Raw genomic sequence first — 14,805 nt, 5'->3', positions numbered from 1 at the left:
CTCAGCAGACCCAGCCTGTCCCCACAGGGCAGGTCTGTCCCCACCCTCACCTGTCTTTCGTGGCCGTTTCCGTGACGGCTGTGACGACAGTGGCCACTTTCTGGTGCCCCTCCGAGTGTGGGGCCACGTTGTTGAGGGCTTTGGGGGCCTTGGGTGACCCCAGGTCAGCGATGGCCATTTTCTCCACCACCACAGAGTCGGTGTCGCTGTGGGAACAGGGCAGGGCCACGTTACAATGAGCTCATGGCAAAGCCAAGGTCACACTGACAGGGGAACGAACGGGGCTTAAACTCCAACGGAGGAAAAAATCCTCCTCCTCCTCTCCTTGCACAGGCCACAAAAGTCCCGTAGAGAAATGAGAACTGGGACTGAAACGCAGTGTCCTGGAGGTTCTGGGTCCTAAAATCAACCAGATACCCCAAGAAGGTCAGTTCCCCCAGGCAGGCATCCCCATTTCCTGCTGCACAGTCGGCTCTGAGGGCTCCCAGAACTGCCAGTCTGCCTGCCAAGCTCAGCTCTCCCTAAACTGCTGCTTGGGCAAAGCCTGTTCTGCTCTGACAGGGGCACTGACACTGCTCTGCTCCACACACTCTTCCCAAGTGGCCCCTGAGGCTTCCATGAGCACCTGGAAAATACCAAATTTAAGGACAGCACCTAAGATCCTGTGGAAGAAAAGCCCATGGACTGCACATCCATGAGCAGAATGTTCAGAAGCCAAACCCGTGAAATGAACTCGCTCTGGTACCACAGAGGTGCCACAAAGCAGGGGCCTACACCAAAACAGGGCCTCAGATCCTGGAAAAGGAGAAACTGTGGGCACAGACCCTCCAAATCTCCTCTGGTGGGACTGAAACCACCCACATTTCCAACTGGGGAAGGGATTTCTGTGAAATTTTGGCCTCCCAGGTAGAGGAGGAACTTCCCCATGAACCATCTTCTCCCCAGGTTTCATCACTTCCCCCTCTCTCTTTCAGAGAGCAAACCTTCCCAACAGCAGGAAAGCTCAGGGATGGCTGAGCTGGAATCCTGTTACCAGCTGCCAGGGGAGTTTTAATGGAATAAAAGAATCACAGCCTGGTAACGAGACATGTGATGGAGATTTGAGATCAAGGTTCTATTTCTGCAGCTACTTTTCTTGAAAAAAAAAACAACCATAAAAATGAGGAATAAGGAGATCAAAACACTTCCCTTCCTCAAGGGCTCACATGCTCTTCAAAAGGAACGACTGCAAGTACAAAAATACACCTTGGAGAGAGGACAGGGACGGAGGAGACAGCACAGAACTGAGCTGAATTCCCAGGAATGCCATTAGGAAACCACTTCCCACACAAGAAACTGGAGCTCGTGAGATTCCAGTGGCTCAAAGATAAACTTAAAATCACCCACTGAAGTTTCCATGACACGAGGATTCCAGTGTTACCTGACCACTGAAGGGGACAAGGAAATTCCTCTCCCTTCACCAGGCTCCTGGAAAATCACAGCTGGGCACAGAAACCTCCACCAGGGACATGAACAGACATACCAAGGGGTGACAAACCCAGAGGGGAAGTTTGTGTGGGGCTGTGGCCCAGGCAGGAGGTTGATCACAAGATTTAATGCCAGTCTAGAACAAACTCTGGTACCTATAAATATTTGGCATCAGTGTCCCAGTCTCAGCTGGTTTTAGCAGTTCCCTGAGTCCATAAAGGCCTGTCTGGGGTGAGCTGACAGAGAAGGGAAACCAACAGTGACAGAAGGGACAGAAGGTGTCACCTGTCCCCTCACCTGAATCCCAGGATCCCTGAGGTTGGAAAAGCCCTCCCAGCCCATGGATCCACCCTGGGCCCCATCCCCACCTTGTCCCCCAGCCCAGAGCACTGAGTGCCACGGCCAGGCCTTCCTGGGACACCTCCAGGGATGGGCACTCCAAACCTCCCTGGGCAGCCCCTGCCAAAACGAGATGCTGAGACTAATTAACGATCTGCATCTCCCAGACTCAGGGTCTGTAAGGGATCCTGGCTGTGGTCCCAAATGATCCAAGAGCTGTAGGTATAGGATACAATTCCAACAAACTGCTGCCCAGCTGCTCACAAATCCCAGGATGTGCTCCAGCTTTTCCTGGCATTTTGTGGTTTTTGTCATTTATTGGCTTTGACACTGAGGGGACAGTGTTAACCCTTCCCCTGCCCTGCTGGACACTGACCCCAGCTCAGCCCTCCTGGGGGGGGCTTTGCTCTTCTTTTCCGTGTGACCCCGCCCTGAGCCTGGATCCTCCTGTCTGACACTGGAACCCCCCAGAGATCCCTTCCCACACGGAGATCCCACCTGGAGATCCCTTCCCACCCGGAGATCCCTTCCCACCTGGAGATCCCTTCCCACCTGGAGATCCCTTCCCACCCGGAGATCCCACCCGGAGATCCCCTCCCACCTGGAGATCACCGCCGTGTCCTTCCTGGCCTCCCCGGGGCCCTGGCTGCCCTCCTGCCCCGGGGCCGTGCCCGCGGGGGCCGTGCCGGGCTCGGCCTTGTCGTCGTCGTCGTCGCTGTCGGAGCCGCCCGAGGAGCTGCTGTCCGAGGCCACCAGCGGCGCCTTCCGTGTCACACACACGTTCCACACGCAGGGGGAGCCGGGGCTGACTGCGAGGGGAGGGCCCACGTCAGCCCCGGGCAGGGAGGGTGGTGCCAAACACAGCCTTCTCATGGAATCGGGGAATGGTTTGGGTGGGAAGGGACTCTAAAGATCATCCAGTTCCACTGCTGCCTAAAGGGAAGCCCAAAAACTGGAGGGGGGCTTTGGACAAGGGCCTGGAGGGAGAGGACAAGGGGGAATGGCTTCCCACTGCCAGAAGGCAGGGAGAGATGGGATATTGGGAAGGAATTGCTGGATGTGAGGGTGGGCAGGCCCTGGCACAGGTTTCCTAGAGCAGCTGTGGCTGCCCCTGGATCCCTGGAAGTGTCCAAGGCCAGGCTGGCCTGGGTTTGGAGCAACCTGGGCTGGTGGAAGGTGTCCCTGCCCATGGCAGGGGTGGCACTGGATGGGCTTTAAGGTCCCTTCCCACCCAAACCTTCCTGGGATTCTGCAAGCCAGGCAGGGCTTTATTGAATGGCTCTCCAGCTCCACAGGGACAGCATCCCAAAACCCCACATGGCAGAAGACAGTCCCGTGCCTTCCCCCCCTCCCAGTGTCACCCACCTTCCCATGGCCACTACACACACAGGTCTAAGTTACTTCCACCCAAGTCCTTTGTAAATGGAGTTTTCCTTGCTCAGGAGGGAGGAGGGAAGGGCGTCACATGGACTCCCAATGCCTCAGTACAGCCATCAACGGAGGGACTTACCCTGACCCTGGAATTCTGGGCAAGTGATTTTATAATCAAGCATAGTTAAAACAGGACTTCTGACCAGTTTACAGAATCATGGAATGGTTTGGGTGGGAAGGGACCTTAAAGCCCACCCTGTCCCATCCCCTGCCATGGGCAGGGACAGCTTCCACTATCCCAGGTTGCTCCAAGCCCCGTCCAACCTGGCCCTGGACACTTCCAGGATAAATGAAATGTCTCTGTGATGGCAACTCCAACTCACTTCATTCCTTGCTGACAACGGTGTCCCAAAAAACCCTGACAGCCTGACCCTGGTGCAAAAGGAGCCCTCGGGGTGGGTGACACTCCAGGGCCATTCTCCCTACCCCCGGTGCAGGATTCCCAAGAGCTCAGGGACACCCTGGGTGTCCAGCCATGCTCTCACTCACAGTTCTTGTCCTGGCCCTGCTTCGGGGTCCCGTCGGAGTCGCCGCTTTCCGTGTCCACGGGGGAGCTGCAGCGGGGGCCTGACTCTGAGCTGAGGGGGGAAGAGCCTTGAGAAGGGGAACAGATCCCACTGCTTCCACACAGCCCCGGCAGAGGGAATCATCAGGCCTCGACCTTTCCTCCCATCAATATTTTTAACTCATATAAAGCTTATTAATTTACTGATTTTACTCCCCAGGTGCAGCAGCAGCAGCAATGGCACAGGAGGTACAGTAAGACAGGAATGCCAGCACCAGTCAGGAGCACTGGGATGCAGTGGGAAGCACGATCCAGGACAATCAGACAATATTAAACAATAGAAAGGGAAGCAGTGGGAAGGGGAAGGGAAGAAGAAAGGCTTACAGCCAAGCACTCCATCGAAATGCATTCCAACTACTCTTCCACCCCAAAGCTCCAAGGAAGCTGGGATGCCGTGGCTCTTACCAGCAGAAGGGCTGGAAGTCTGTGAACTTGGCCCAGCCCTTCTCCTCGGGCGCGGAGCTCTGCGGGGCGGCCGAGTCCCACACGCTGGACCCCACGTCCATGGCCACGCAGGGCGCGGGGGGCTTGGAGCTCACGGGCTCGAACACCGCCGTCCAGCCGGCCCCTGGGGACAACAACACTGCAGCCCGGAGTGCAGGCAGCCAGGCAGCCAGGCACCCAGGCAGCCAGGGATTCCAGGGATCCTGGGGCAGGACACGCCAGCCAAGGGTGCTCCTTCCCCACCCGCCTGTCTCACACAGCCCGGGAATCCTCTGCGGATGAACATCCCTGTGACCCACCAGAGAGGCATCGACACGGAGACACGACACTGTGGATGCCTTCAGCCCTGAGCCCTGAGGGATTCCCAGCTGAACTCCAGGTCCCTCAGCTCCTTTCAGCCATTCCAGCCCTAACTGAGTTCTGGCACACACAGGTAAGGAATCGATAAATGGATTCAAATGTTCAAGATCCCAGAAGTCACTTGACTGTTTGTTTTTTGCAGTCCCACCTATTCCTTCTTCTCCAGAACCTACTGCCACCTCCACATGCTTCCAGTCCCACCAATCCCACCTTTTGAAATACCGTTCTTCCTTACCTTTTCTGGGGAAAGAGGAAGGATTGCAGAGCTCTGCAAACTGCTCTGCAGCCACAGAATGAGCAGGGGAGACCCCCCCAGGGCTGCACCCCCCAGAAACTGAGCCCAAATTCCAGCTGAGGGCTCTGGAAGGGTGACAGAGCTGTCACACACAACCCACTGGGAGTGCCTGGTTTAATCTGGTTCTTCCCAATAAAGTGGAAACACCTGACACTTCCAGAGGGGTGCAGAGAGCAGGTAACTGCGATGGCTCTGCCCGATGCTCCCAGTTACAACACAAAGGCACCACCCCGAAAAAGAAATGTTTTAAAATTGAAAATGCTGGAGAAATGAGAAATGGAAGTCTGGGAAAATGTTTTTGACCCCTGGATTTGTTCTGCTGCCAACACTGTGTGTCTCCTGCACTTCCACAGTGTTGTTTACATGGTGAGGTGGGAAAACCCCTGAAGGGGCCAACAAGGAGGATGGAGAGGACTTTGGACAAGGGATGGAGGGACAGGACACAGGGAATGGCTTCCCAGTGCCAGAGGGCAGGGAGAGATGGGATATTGGGAAGGAATTGCTGGCTGGGAGGGTGGGGAGGCCCTGGCCCAGGTTGCCCAGAGAAGCTGTGGCTGTCCCTGGATCCCTGGAAGTGTCCAAGGCCAGGTTGGATGGAGCTTTCAACCTGGGCTAGTGGAAGGTGTCCCTGCCTGTGGCACTGGATGGGCTTTAAGGTCCTTTCCCACCCAACCCACCCTGTGATTGCATGAAAATCCTGTCCCTCTGCAGCCTTCCTGCAGGCACTGTAAGGAGGGGTTTGCAGCAGGCAAAACAGAGCTGGAAAAGCAGGAGAACAGATCTGGAGTGTGGAGACACTTGGCAAAGGTCTGCACAGAACCCTTATCATGTGATGTGAGGGGTTCATGCCCTGATCCTCCAGTGAGCCTTTGATCAGGATTTGCACTAAAACAGTTGGGATTCACAGAGTCACAGAATCATGGAATGCTCTGGTTGGAAAGGACCTTCAAAACCATCTCATTCCAACGCCCTGCCATGGGCAGGGACACCTTCCCCTGGGATTATCCTTGTGCCCGTGGCTGCCTGAGCACAGCTGCTGTTCTGAAGGAGCTGGGCAGGACTCCAGATAGCTCAGAGGCAGAAATGGACCCTGAAATTCCCATTTCTCTGTGCACAGGTGGAATCGTGGACTCTCCACAGGAGCCTGGCACTGTGCAAAGTGCTGCTGTGCTGCAGATCTCCCCCCAGCACACATCCTGCTGTGCACCCTTTACCTTCAGAGGTGTCAGAGGAGTCCTTCTGCTCAGAAATGCTGCTCTTGGGGCTGTTTGCTGAGGGGGCAGGTGGCTGCTGCTCGGGCTCCTCCTCCTCCTCCGAGTCCACGCTCCCGTCGTGGTCTCCGTTCTCCAGGTCGCTCTTGGACGAGCCCTCCGAGGTCTGGGACGCTCCAAACCTGCCCCACAGAGCCCAGGTGAGCAGGACTCCAGCCCCCCCAGCCCTCAGCTGCCCTCTCCCTGCTCCAGGGGGACAACCAGGGGCTGCCCAGTGCCTTTGCCAGGGTTATTTCCCCCCGAATGCACAGCCAGGCAGGAATCTGGGAGATCCCTCCAGTGACAGCCCCGAGGGCTCTGCCAGTCCAAACTCATCTGCAGAGGCAGGAATGTGCTGCAGTGACAGACCCAGGGCTGGAGCCTGGTGGGACCACACAAACCAGTGGCAAAGAGGAGGATACTGGTGTGGAAGGGACCCTGTGTGTGAGCAGGACCATCGGGGTGCTGGTGCTTGGCAAGGAAACATTGAGCTCTTGGTGGTTTTTCCCGTCCCCCTTGATCATATTTCCAGATACAGAATTAGAGAAGTGACTTTATTCAATAACTGGCTCCATCAAAGGGATGAAGAAGGATTTGCAGAGCTGGAGATGCCCCTGGGAGGTCCCTTGTTCCCATGAAAAACATCACCTTTTTTTCTTAATATTCTGAAAAAGTTCTGTCTGCTCCCCTCAGTTTTAACTCCTCCTTCCCAGAGATGAAGGAGTAAGTTCTAAGTATTTCACATTAAGGGTAGGGATTTCTTAATATCTTTGATTTTACACCATGACAGACTCAGTCCCTGGGTTTTTCCATTGTTACTGAATTCCCTTACACTGGATCTCTGTTGTACATCCAAGACAGGCCCCCAGCACACGTGGCACGGGGAGTCCTCGGGGCTGCCAGACAAAAACCTCAGGGCCCCTCAATAACACAAACACCAAACACCTAAGCACGGCCTTGGCTGAAATGTGCAGCTTCCCAGCATTCAGGGGGAGAAATGAGTGCTTTGTGTTCACCTTACCGTGTTCTTGATTTGACCTGGGTTGCATAGGTGATCTCCTTCTCCTCCCAGATGTCCTCCTCCTCCTCGTTGTCGTCGAACTGCTGGATCCGCTCGTTGCAGCAGGCTTCGAACAGGGAGGCATTGGGCTGAGGGACAGGGGGGAGAAACCAAATCCCAGTCATTCCTTGGGAAAGACTGAGGAAACCAAAGTCTGAGAACTGGCCCAACCAAGCTTTGCTCAGGAGCTGAGTGTGGGATCCCCTGGGGGGAATCACCACTGTCCAGCTGCTGCTTTGCTTTGGGGCAATTCAGCAGGAAAGACCAGACACAGCCTGGCAATATTTAGATCCATAAGAAATCCAGCCCTCTCCATGCTTCCCTAATCTGTGTCTGGAAAGATTATCAAAGGCTGGGAGAATTGGGATTGTTCCCCTGGAGAAGAGAAGGCTCCAGGGAGAGCTGAGAGCCCCTGGCAGGGCCTAAAGGGGCTCCAGGAGAGCTGGAGAGGGACTGGGGACAAGGCCTGGAGGGACAGGACACAGGGAATGGCTTCCCAGTGCCAGAGGGCAGGGTTAGATGGGATATTGGGAAGGAATTGCTGACTGGGAGGGTGGGCAGGCCCTGGCCCAGGTTGCCCAGAGAAGCTGTGGCTGCCCCTGGATCCCTGGAAGTGTCCAAGGCCAGGTTGGACGGGGCTTGGAGCAACCTGGGCTGGTGGAAGGTGTCCCTGCCCATGGCAGGGGAGGCACTGGACAGGCTTTAAGGTCCATTCCAACCCAAACCATTCCATGATTCTGTGCTTCTAAGGACAACAGACTGACACTGCAGAGAGGGAGAAAAATTCCTTAAATGCCAGGAGTGCAATTTCTGAGGAAATATTTCTGGGGGAGATGCTCCGGGGTATCTGCAGTGCCCCCAGTTCCTTAACTGGACTCAGTGAGCAGGTGGACACCTCTGCACTGACCAAAAACCCCATCAAATGTCTGTTCTTTCCAAATGAAAGCAGGCCCTTGGCAGGTTAAACCAACCCCTGACCCCACTCACGCTGTCGTCATCGGCGTCGATGTTGAAGTTGATCTCTGCGATCCTGTCGAAGGGAGCACTGCCCAGAGGAGGGAAAGAGCCTTCAGGGATGGCACAGAGGAACCTGGGCATCCCCAGCACCACCCAGCCCCAGAGCCCCCCAGGGGTCTGTTCCCTGAGCAGCCACTCCTGTATCTGTGCCATGGTCTCCTCTCCTTGAGACGAAGGGTTAGTTCAGCCCGGAACATTCCCTGTCCATGGCAGGGGGTGGAACTGGAGGGGCTGATCCCTCCCAACCCAACCCACTCCAGGATTCCACAGGTCAGATTTCCCCTCCTGGGGCTGATTCAATCCCCGAGGGAGCAGCCTTTGCCATGAGCTCCTTGTTGTGGGGCTTTGGGGCTCTTGGCAGCCCCAGCAGGGCCGGGCTGTTCTGAACTCTCGTGGGGAACACCACGGCCGGCTCTGCTTTCCCCAGATCCCTCCAGCTGATCCCAATCCCACTGGAAAAATTTAAATAAACTCATCATTAATGAAAAAGAGAAGGAGCTGCAGCCAGCTGCTCTGGAATTCCAGTCCTATGCTCAGCCAGGAATTCCAGGGGGCTGCATGAGACAGAGATGGCACTGATGGCACTGGGGAGGCCCCCCTGGAATCCCGGGGGCAGTTCTGGGCCCTCAGCCAGGAGAGACCTGGAGGGGCTGGAGCGTGTGCAGGGAAGGGAAGGGAGCTGGGAAGGGTCTGGAGCAGCAGGAGGGGCTGAGGGAGCTGGGGGGGCTCATCCTGGAGCAAAGGAGGCTCAGGGGGGACCTTCTGATCTGGGAGGGCTTTTCCAACCCCTGTGATTCTGGAATTCTGTGAATCTCAGTGTGTGAGTGGCTCACACCCCTGGTGTGCCACTGTGCTGCAAAAACCCTAAACTGCCCCAGTTTCCTGTGTGGCCCCAGAGGAGCCTGCTGGGAGAACAGCAGAGGGAGCTGCAGCCCCAAAACTCCACACTCCCAGACAGCTGGGGCCAGGCACAGTTTATCCACCCTGTTCATGCAGCTCTACCTTTGGACAGTGGCATTTTCTTTAAGGACTGTTCAGTTTAAAATACAATCCTGCAAATCCCCAGGACACTGAAACATTATTAATATTTGTTAACTACTCCAATTCACATCTCCCACAGTGTCCAACTGCTGGCAGGGAGCACCACTCTCACAGTATTCCGTGTTTTGTAGTACATTCTCCTTTTCCAACCACAAATAAAGTGATAAAATCCCAGTCACAGACTTTTTTCAGCCTGGTGTTCATTTTACAATGGTCACGAGGCATTTCTGGCAGCTCCTCACGGAATTTAACTCCTCCCCTCACCTACACACACACACAGGGTCACATTTGCTGCTGACACAAGTGAAAAATCTGTTTATTTTTTTCAGTGTGTAGAACAAAGTAATCTCTGTTCAATTAAACTCTGATTCAGTCTGGAACTTTCTGGCCTTATTAAAGTTCTGACACCTACAAGGCTCAGGAAGAACCCTGGAGGAAGGACAGAGGTGTTGCCACACTTCACTGTCACCCTGGATCCCAAAGAATCCCTGTGATGGAGACAAACCCTCCAGCAGCTGAAGTGAAGGGGCAAAGCTGAGGAGCAGAACATTGGGATCCCCTGGAGCACTTCTGTGCCCAGAACTAAATGGTTCCAATTTCAGAACCATTATGGCCAAGTGGGATAATCACAGTCCCAGGTACATCTTTAAGGAGAGAAGATGAGCTGCAGTTTTAATGGGATTAAAGTAATTCTATAAAAGCAGCAAATTCTGAGCTCTGAACTCAGCAAGTTGTGTAACATTAAATCCCCCTCTCCTGCCTCCTCTGAGCTGTCCTTGCTCCTCCTTATCTCTGTTCCCTTTCTCAGAAGGGAGAAAATGGCTCATTTTTCCATGGACTCCATCGAACCACGATTCTTCCATTCCTAATTTCAATAAGGATTTAATTCCTTGGACAATATGTGTTTAATTGCCCAGAACTCGCTCTAATGCTTTGCTTTCTCTGCAATTAAACTTCTCCTAGAGCAGGGCTAGTTAATAATTGCCTGTTTTATTTAAAACATTCCTCTCTAAAATGAAGAAGTACTTTTCCTTGGTTCTACAATTGCCTTTGGAGATCAGGGCTGGGCTCCCACAAAAACAGCTCCGTGTTTTCCCAGCCACTGATCCCTCCCCTGCTCCCTTCAAAGCCCAGGAGGGAGGAGGAGGTCCATTTTAAACCCTGAACCAGAAGGAAGGTGAGATGCAAAGAGGCTGAAAGGCTCAGAACCACAGACTCACTTGATGTTGTCGTCCTGGTCTGCAAACTCCTCGTCGTTGAAGCCGAACTGATCCACGAAGTTGGCTGTCATCTGCTGGATCTGGTACTCGGAGAAGGCCTGGACAGGGACCCAAAGCAGCATCACCAGGGGGTCCCGAGACATCCCAGGACACTGCCCTGAGCTGGGGAAAAACCTGCCCTACCAAAGCATCAGCAGCACCAAAAAGGGACAGACCCTTCCCAAAGCAGGCTCACACACACTGCTGGGAGCCTGGGCTGACAACTCTCCCATCTGCTCCCAGCTCCTCCCAAAGAGAGGCAGGAATTTCCAGAGGGAACCACTTGTTGGCTTCATTGGGTTGTTTTCCCCCAGTGGTGCAAGGGAAACCCACCACAGACATCCAGAGGGTACTTCTGGCTTCCTCCTAAGGCAAACCAGAGCAGCAAGTTTCTTGGGAATAGGGAAGGGTGTGTTGTCCTCTCACCTGCTGGAGAGTAAGTTCATTGGGAAAAGCACTTTCGATGTCCTCATCCTCACTGGAGGAGTGCAGGTGGTGGGTGCTCACCTGGGGGAAGGACCAAGGAATGAGCACAAGGAAAGGCTGAGAAAGCTCCAATATTTTAGTTCCACCCCCCAAAGATCAAACTCCTGCCAGGCAGAAACTGGCCCGAGGGATAACATGGATTGGAGTTATAACATGGATTGGAGTTCACCAACATGGATCAGCTGCTGCTTGGACAACTGTTATGAAACACATTTTCTACACTCTGCCCTTGAAATTCTTCAGAAAAACCAGCACAATGAGAATAAAACCCCAGGAATATCCCTTTTTGTATTGAAAGGAGGTCCAGGAGTCCCCGGGCCCGGGCTCTCTGTGCTCACCAAATCCACCGTGTTCCTCCGGTTCGTCTCCGTCAGCGTCTCCTCCACGAAGCTCTCCCACCTCCCCCGGCAGTCCTCGGGCAGCTCTGCAAGGACAAGGGCACCCCAAGGATCAGCTCTGAGGGCAGCTGGCCCAGGGGCACCCTGGAGCCCAGCAGGATGTGAGGGCTCTGTGAGGGAGACACTTCACTCGTGGTTTTCCAACCCCAGCAAAACCTGCTGAGGAAGGCTCAGCTCCCGGGAGGCCAAACCGTCAGATGTGACTGGTGTGAACAACCTGAACTCCTCTGGAGCTACGGGGGCTAAAGATACACAACTTCTGCTCCACCTTTGTGCAAACAGCCAGAAGTGTGGCTGAAGTTCTGCTTTGCAATCCTTGTGTCTCTCTTTCAGGTGTAATAATTCTGTTATGGAATGGTTTGGGTTGGAGGGACTTTAAAGCCCATCCAGCGCCATCCCTGTCATGGGCAGGGACACCTTCCACCAGCCCAGGGTGCTCCAAGCCCCGTCCAACCTGCCCTTGGACACTTCCAGAGATCCAGGGGCAGCCACAGCTTCTCTGGGCAGCCTGTGCCAGGGCCTCCCCACCCTCCCAGACAGGAATTCCTTCCCAATATCCCATCTAACCCTGCCCTCTGGCACTGGGAACCCATTCTCCCTTGTCCTGTCACTCAGGTCCTCATGGACAGGGAATAAGGAAGCACAGACACCCCCCAGGAATGCTGCACATCAGCACCATAAATCCAGAGGAAAAGCAGCCCTGTGGCCCCAAAGCAGCCCCTCAGTCTCTGGCTGCACAAACAAAGCTCCAACATGTTGAGCCTCACTGTGTGAAAGCAAAGAGCAGCCAGATTCCTCAGCATATTCCGGAGTTCTGGGAGGCTGTGGTGTTCCACCAGGAATCCTGGGCACTGGCACAGGGCCCTGCAGGGGCTGGGGGTGCAGAGCCCTGGCAGAGCCCCGGGGGTGTTCCCTGAGGAGGTACCTTTGATGAAGTCGCTGATCTGGGCCTGCATGGGGCCCTTCTCCATGTTGTGCACCACGGCGTTGGCGATGCGGGTCAGGTGGCCCATGTTCCCCCTCCTCATCCCTCCTTCTGCCCTGCGGACACACAACGGGCGCTGGCACCGGGAACGGCCTCACAGCCCCCCAGAATTCCAGGGGCTCCTGCCCCAGGAACAGCCTCACAGCCCCCCAGAATTCCAGGGGCTCCTGCCCCAGGAACAGCCTTCCAGCCCCTCGGCATTCCAGGAGCTCCCGCCCCAGGAACAGCCTCACAGCCCCCCAGAATTCCAGGGGCTCCCGCCCCAGGAACAGCCTCACAGCCCCCAGAATTCCAGCAGTTCCTGCCCCAGGAACGGCCTCACAGCCCCCCAGAATTCCAGGGGCTCCTGCCCCAGGAACAGCCTCACAGCCCCCAGAATTCCAGCAGCTCCTGCCCCAGGAACAGCCTCACAGCCCCCCGGCATTCCAGGAGCTCCTGCCCCAGGAACAGCCTCACAGCCCCCCGGCATTCCAGGAGCTCCTGCCCCAGGAACAGCCTCCCAGCCCCCCTGGCATTCCAGGAGCTCCTGCCCCAGGAACAGCCTCCCAGCCCCCCTGGCATTCCAGGAGCTCCTGCCCCAGGAACAGCCTCCCAGCCCCCCTGGCATTCCAGGAGCTCCTGCCCCAGGACCCTGCCAGCTCCCTTCTCATGGAATTGGGAAAACTCTTCAGGAACAACCAGGGATATTTTTGGTCCCTACAGAACTGGGCACTGGGCAAGGAAGTTACCAGCAGAATTTGTCATCGAGGCAAGGGGTTGTAAGAGGGAAAAGACCAAAAAACCCCAAAAACCCAACCCAAACCAACAACAACAAAATCAAACCAAACCCCAACCCAGCACTTCTGGCCTAAATCAGCTCCAGCTCCATCCAGAGCTCAAAATAGTGAGGGAAGACCAAAACATTCAACTGGACAAGGAAACTGAAGCCTCCAAAGTATTTTCACTTTAATATGTTTTAGGATTTTTTAATTCTTTAGTTCTTATCACTGGAATCAGCACATATCCAAGGAGTTTATAAAGGGAAAATACCAAATCCAGGGCACAAATGCTTGGCCACCTCAGTTTCCACAGTTTTCCACTGTAGGGAGAATATAATTATGGATTTAAAACAAAAACACAAGAAAGGAAAAAAGTGAATATTCTTTGTGATTTCCTGGGAAAGCAGCAGATTGTGTGTTTGGGATGAGGTGTTAAGAGACACCCCAAAAAATAATCAGGCTTTCAAATTCTATGTGTATTTGGGGAATTTGGCTTTTTAACATGCAAACCACCCCAATTCCAAATCCCAACCAAAATCCCAGTGGGTTCAGACACCACCAAGCTGTAAATCCTCCCAGTGGTTCAATGTGCAGCCCTGGGGCACCAATTCCTTACTGGATTTTGTCATTGGCTTCCCAGGCATCCAGTATCCTCTGCACCAGGCAGCACTTCTGGAACAGCTGGAGGGGAGAAGAGGGAGAACAGTCAGGATTTTCCAAAGGAACACTCACAGCTCAGGAGTCTGAACGTGGGTTCTTCGGTTCCTCCCTTCGCTCCCCAAACCCTCAAATTCCAGCACTTCCCTTGCCCAAGAATTCCTTCTTTCCCAATTATTTTCCCCGAGGATCTCCCCAGGGAGAACAGCAACACCTGTAACATCCCCCCCTCTCCTGGGCTTCCCAGCAGCAGGGATGGAAACACTGCTGGCATTTGGAACCACAGCACCAAGGTCTCACCAGCAGGGCCCCCAGAGGGAAGCTGAAATGTGCTCAGGGAGGTTTTTTTGTCCAAAATTTATAGGTGTTTTTACTAAAAAAACCGGAATTGAATAGCAATGGATTCACGAGCCCGTTAACTGCGGTGATTTTGACGTTTATTTTGTAACAGGATGCTAAAAATAAATGTACAGAAGCACGTGGGGAGCCATGAGAACCAACAACAAACAACAAGGAACTAAGAGGAATAGAACTCCACACTCTGGAATGGCTGATCCACCAACTGCTGGTTAAAGCAGTGCAGAGGGGCCCCAGAGCGTGGTGACTCACGTGGGTGACCATGAGGTTCTCGGGGGTGTTGGCCGGAGGCTCCGTGTGCGCCGCGGTCCCGTTGGGAGCCTCCTCTGTGCTCTCCTGCTCACTCGTGGGGGGTTTGCCCTCTTGCACAGAGTGGGACAGAATAGCTGCTATGGACAGTTCCACTTGGAAATGCAAAAAGTTATTCCACGTGTATTTAAAAAATAAGTCCTGCAAGAAAAAGGGAGAGACAGAAGGATTTAGTCGGGATAAATCTGCCACCTGTGGGGACCTTTCCAACCCCAACCATCCTGGGATTCTGTGACTTTGTGACATTAAATCATGGCCCAACTTGTTTAAGCAGCAATTCCACTAAAACAATTCCCCTTCTCCACCCCAGTAGCCACTGAGGGCTGG

General features: G+C 54.4%; 1 protein-coding gene across 2 annotated transcripts in view; it reads right to left on the bottom strand.

The window, feature by feature from the left end:
- Positions 1 to 14,805, bottom strand: part of PPP6R2 (protein phosphatase 6 regulatory subunit 2) — a 68,624-nt gene that overhangs the window by 12,250 nt on the left and 41,569 nt on the right. For both annotated transcript variants that reach the window (XR_007900943.1, XM_051773645.1), the window contains exons 11-23: positions 14,422 to 14,619; positions 13,772 to 13,836; positions 12,338 to 12,453; positions 11,353 to 11,438; positions 10,955 to 11,035; positions 10,490 to 10,587; positions 8,199 to 8,256; positions 7,173 to 7,300; positions 6,116 to 6,294; positions 4,208 to 4,370; positions 3,727 to 3,815; positions 2,408 to 2,615; positions 51 to 206 (exon numbers count right to left, since the gene is read on the bottom strand). Coding sequence is in view for 1 of the 2 variants with exons in the window: in XM_051773645.1 (XP_051629605.1) it covers positions 51 to 206; positions 2,408 to 2,615; positions 3,727 to 3,815; positions 4,208 to 4,370; positions 6,116 to 6,294; positions 7,173 to 7,300; positions 8,199 to 8,256; positions 10,490 to 10,587; positions 10,955 to 11,035; positions 11,353 to 11,438; positions 12,338 to 12,453; positions 13,772 to 13,836; positions 14,422 to 14,619 (1,625 nt within the window). In the remaining variant the exon portion in view is untranslated. The remainder of the gene's footprint in view (positions 1 to 50; positions 207 to 2,407; positions 2,616 to 3,726; positions 3,816 to 4,207; positions 4,371 to 6,115; positions 6,295 to 7,172; positions 7,301 to 8,198; positions 8,257 to 10,489; positions 10,588 to 10,954; positions 11,036 to 11,352; positions 11,439 to 12,337; positions 12,454 to 13,771; positions 13,837 to 14,421; positions 14,620 to 14,805) is intronic.

The sequence above is a fragment of the Manacus candei genome, unplaced genomic scaffold (genome assembly GCF_025592945.1).
Source record: "Manacus candei isolate 608988 ecotype Guabito, Panama unplaced genomic scaffold, ASM2559294v1 h1tg000174l, whole genome shotgun sequence".
NCBI lineage: Eukaryota > Metazoa > Chordata > Aves > Passeriformes > Pipridae > Manacus > Manacus candei.
This window is presented reverse-complemented; position numbering and strand designations above follow the sequence as displayed.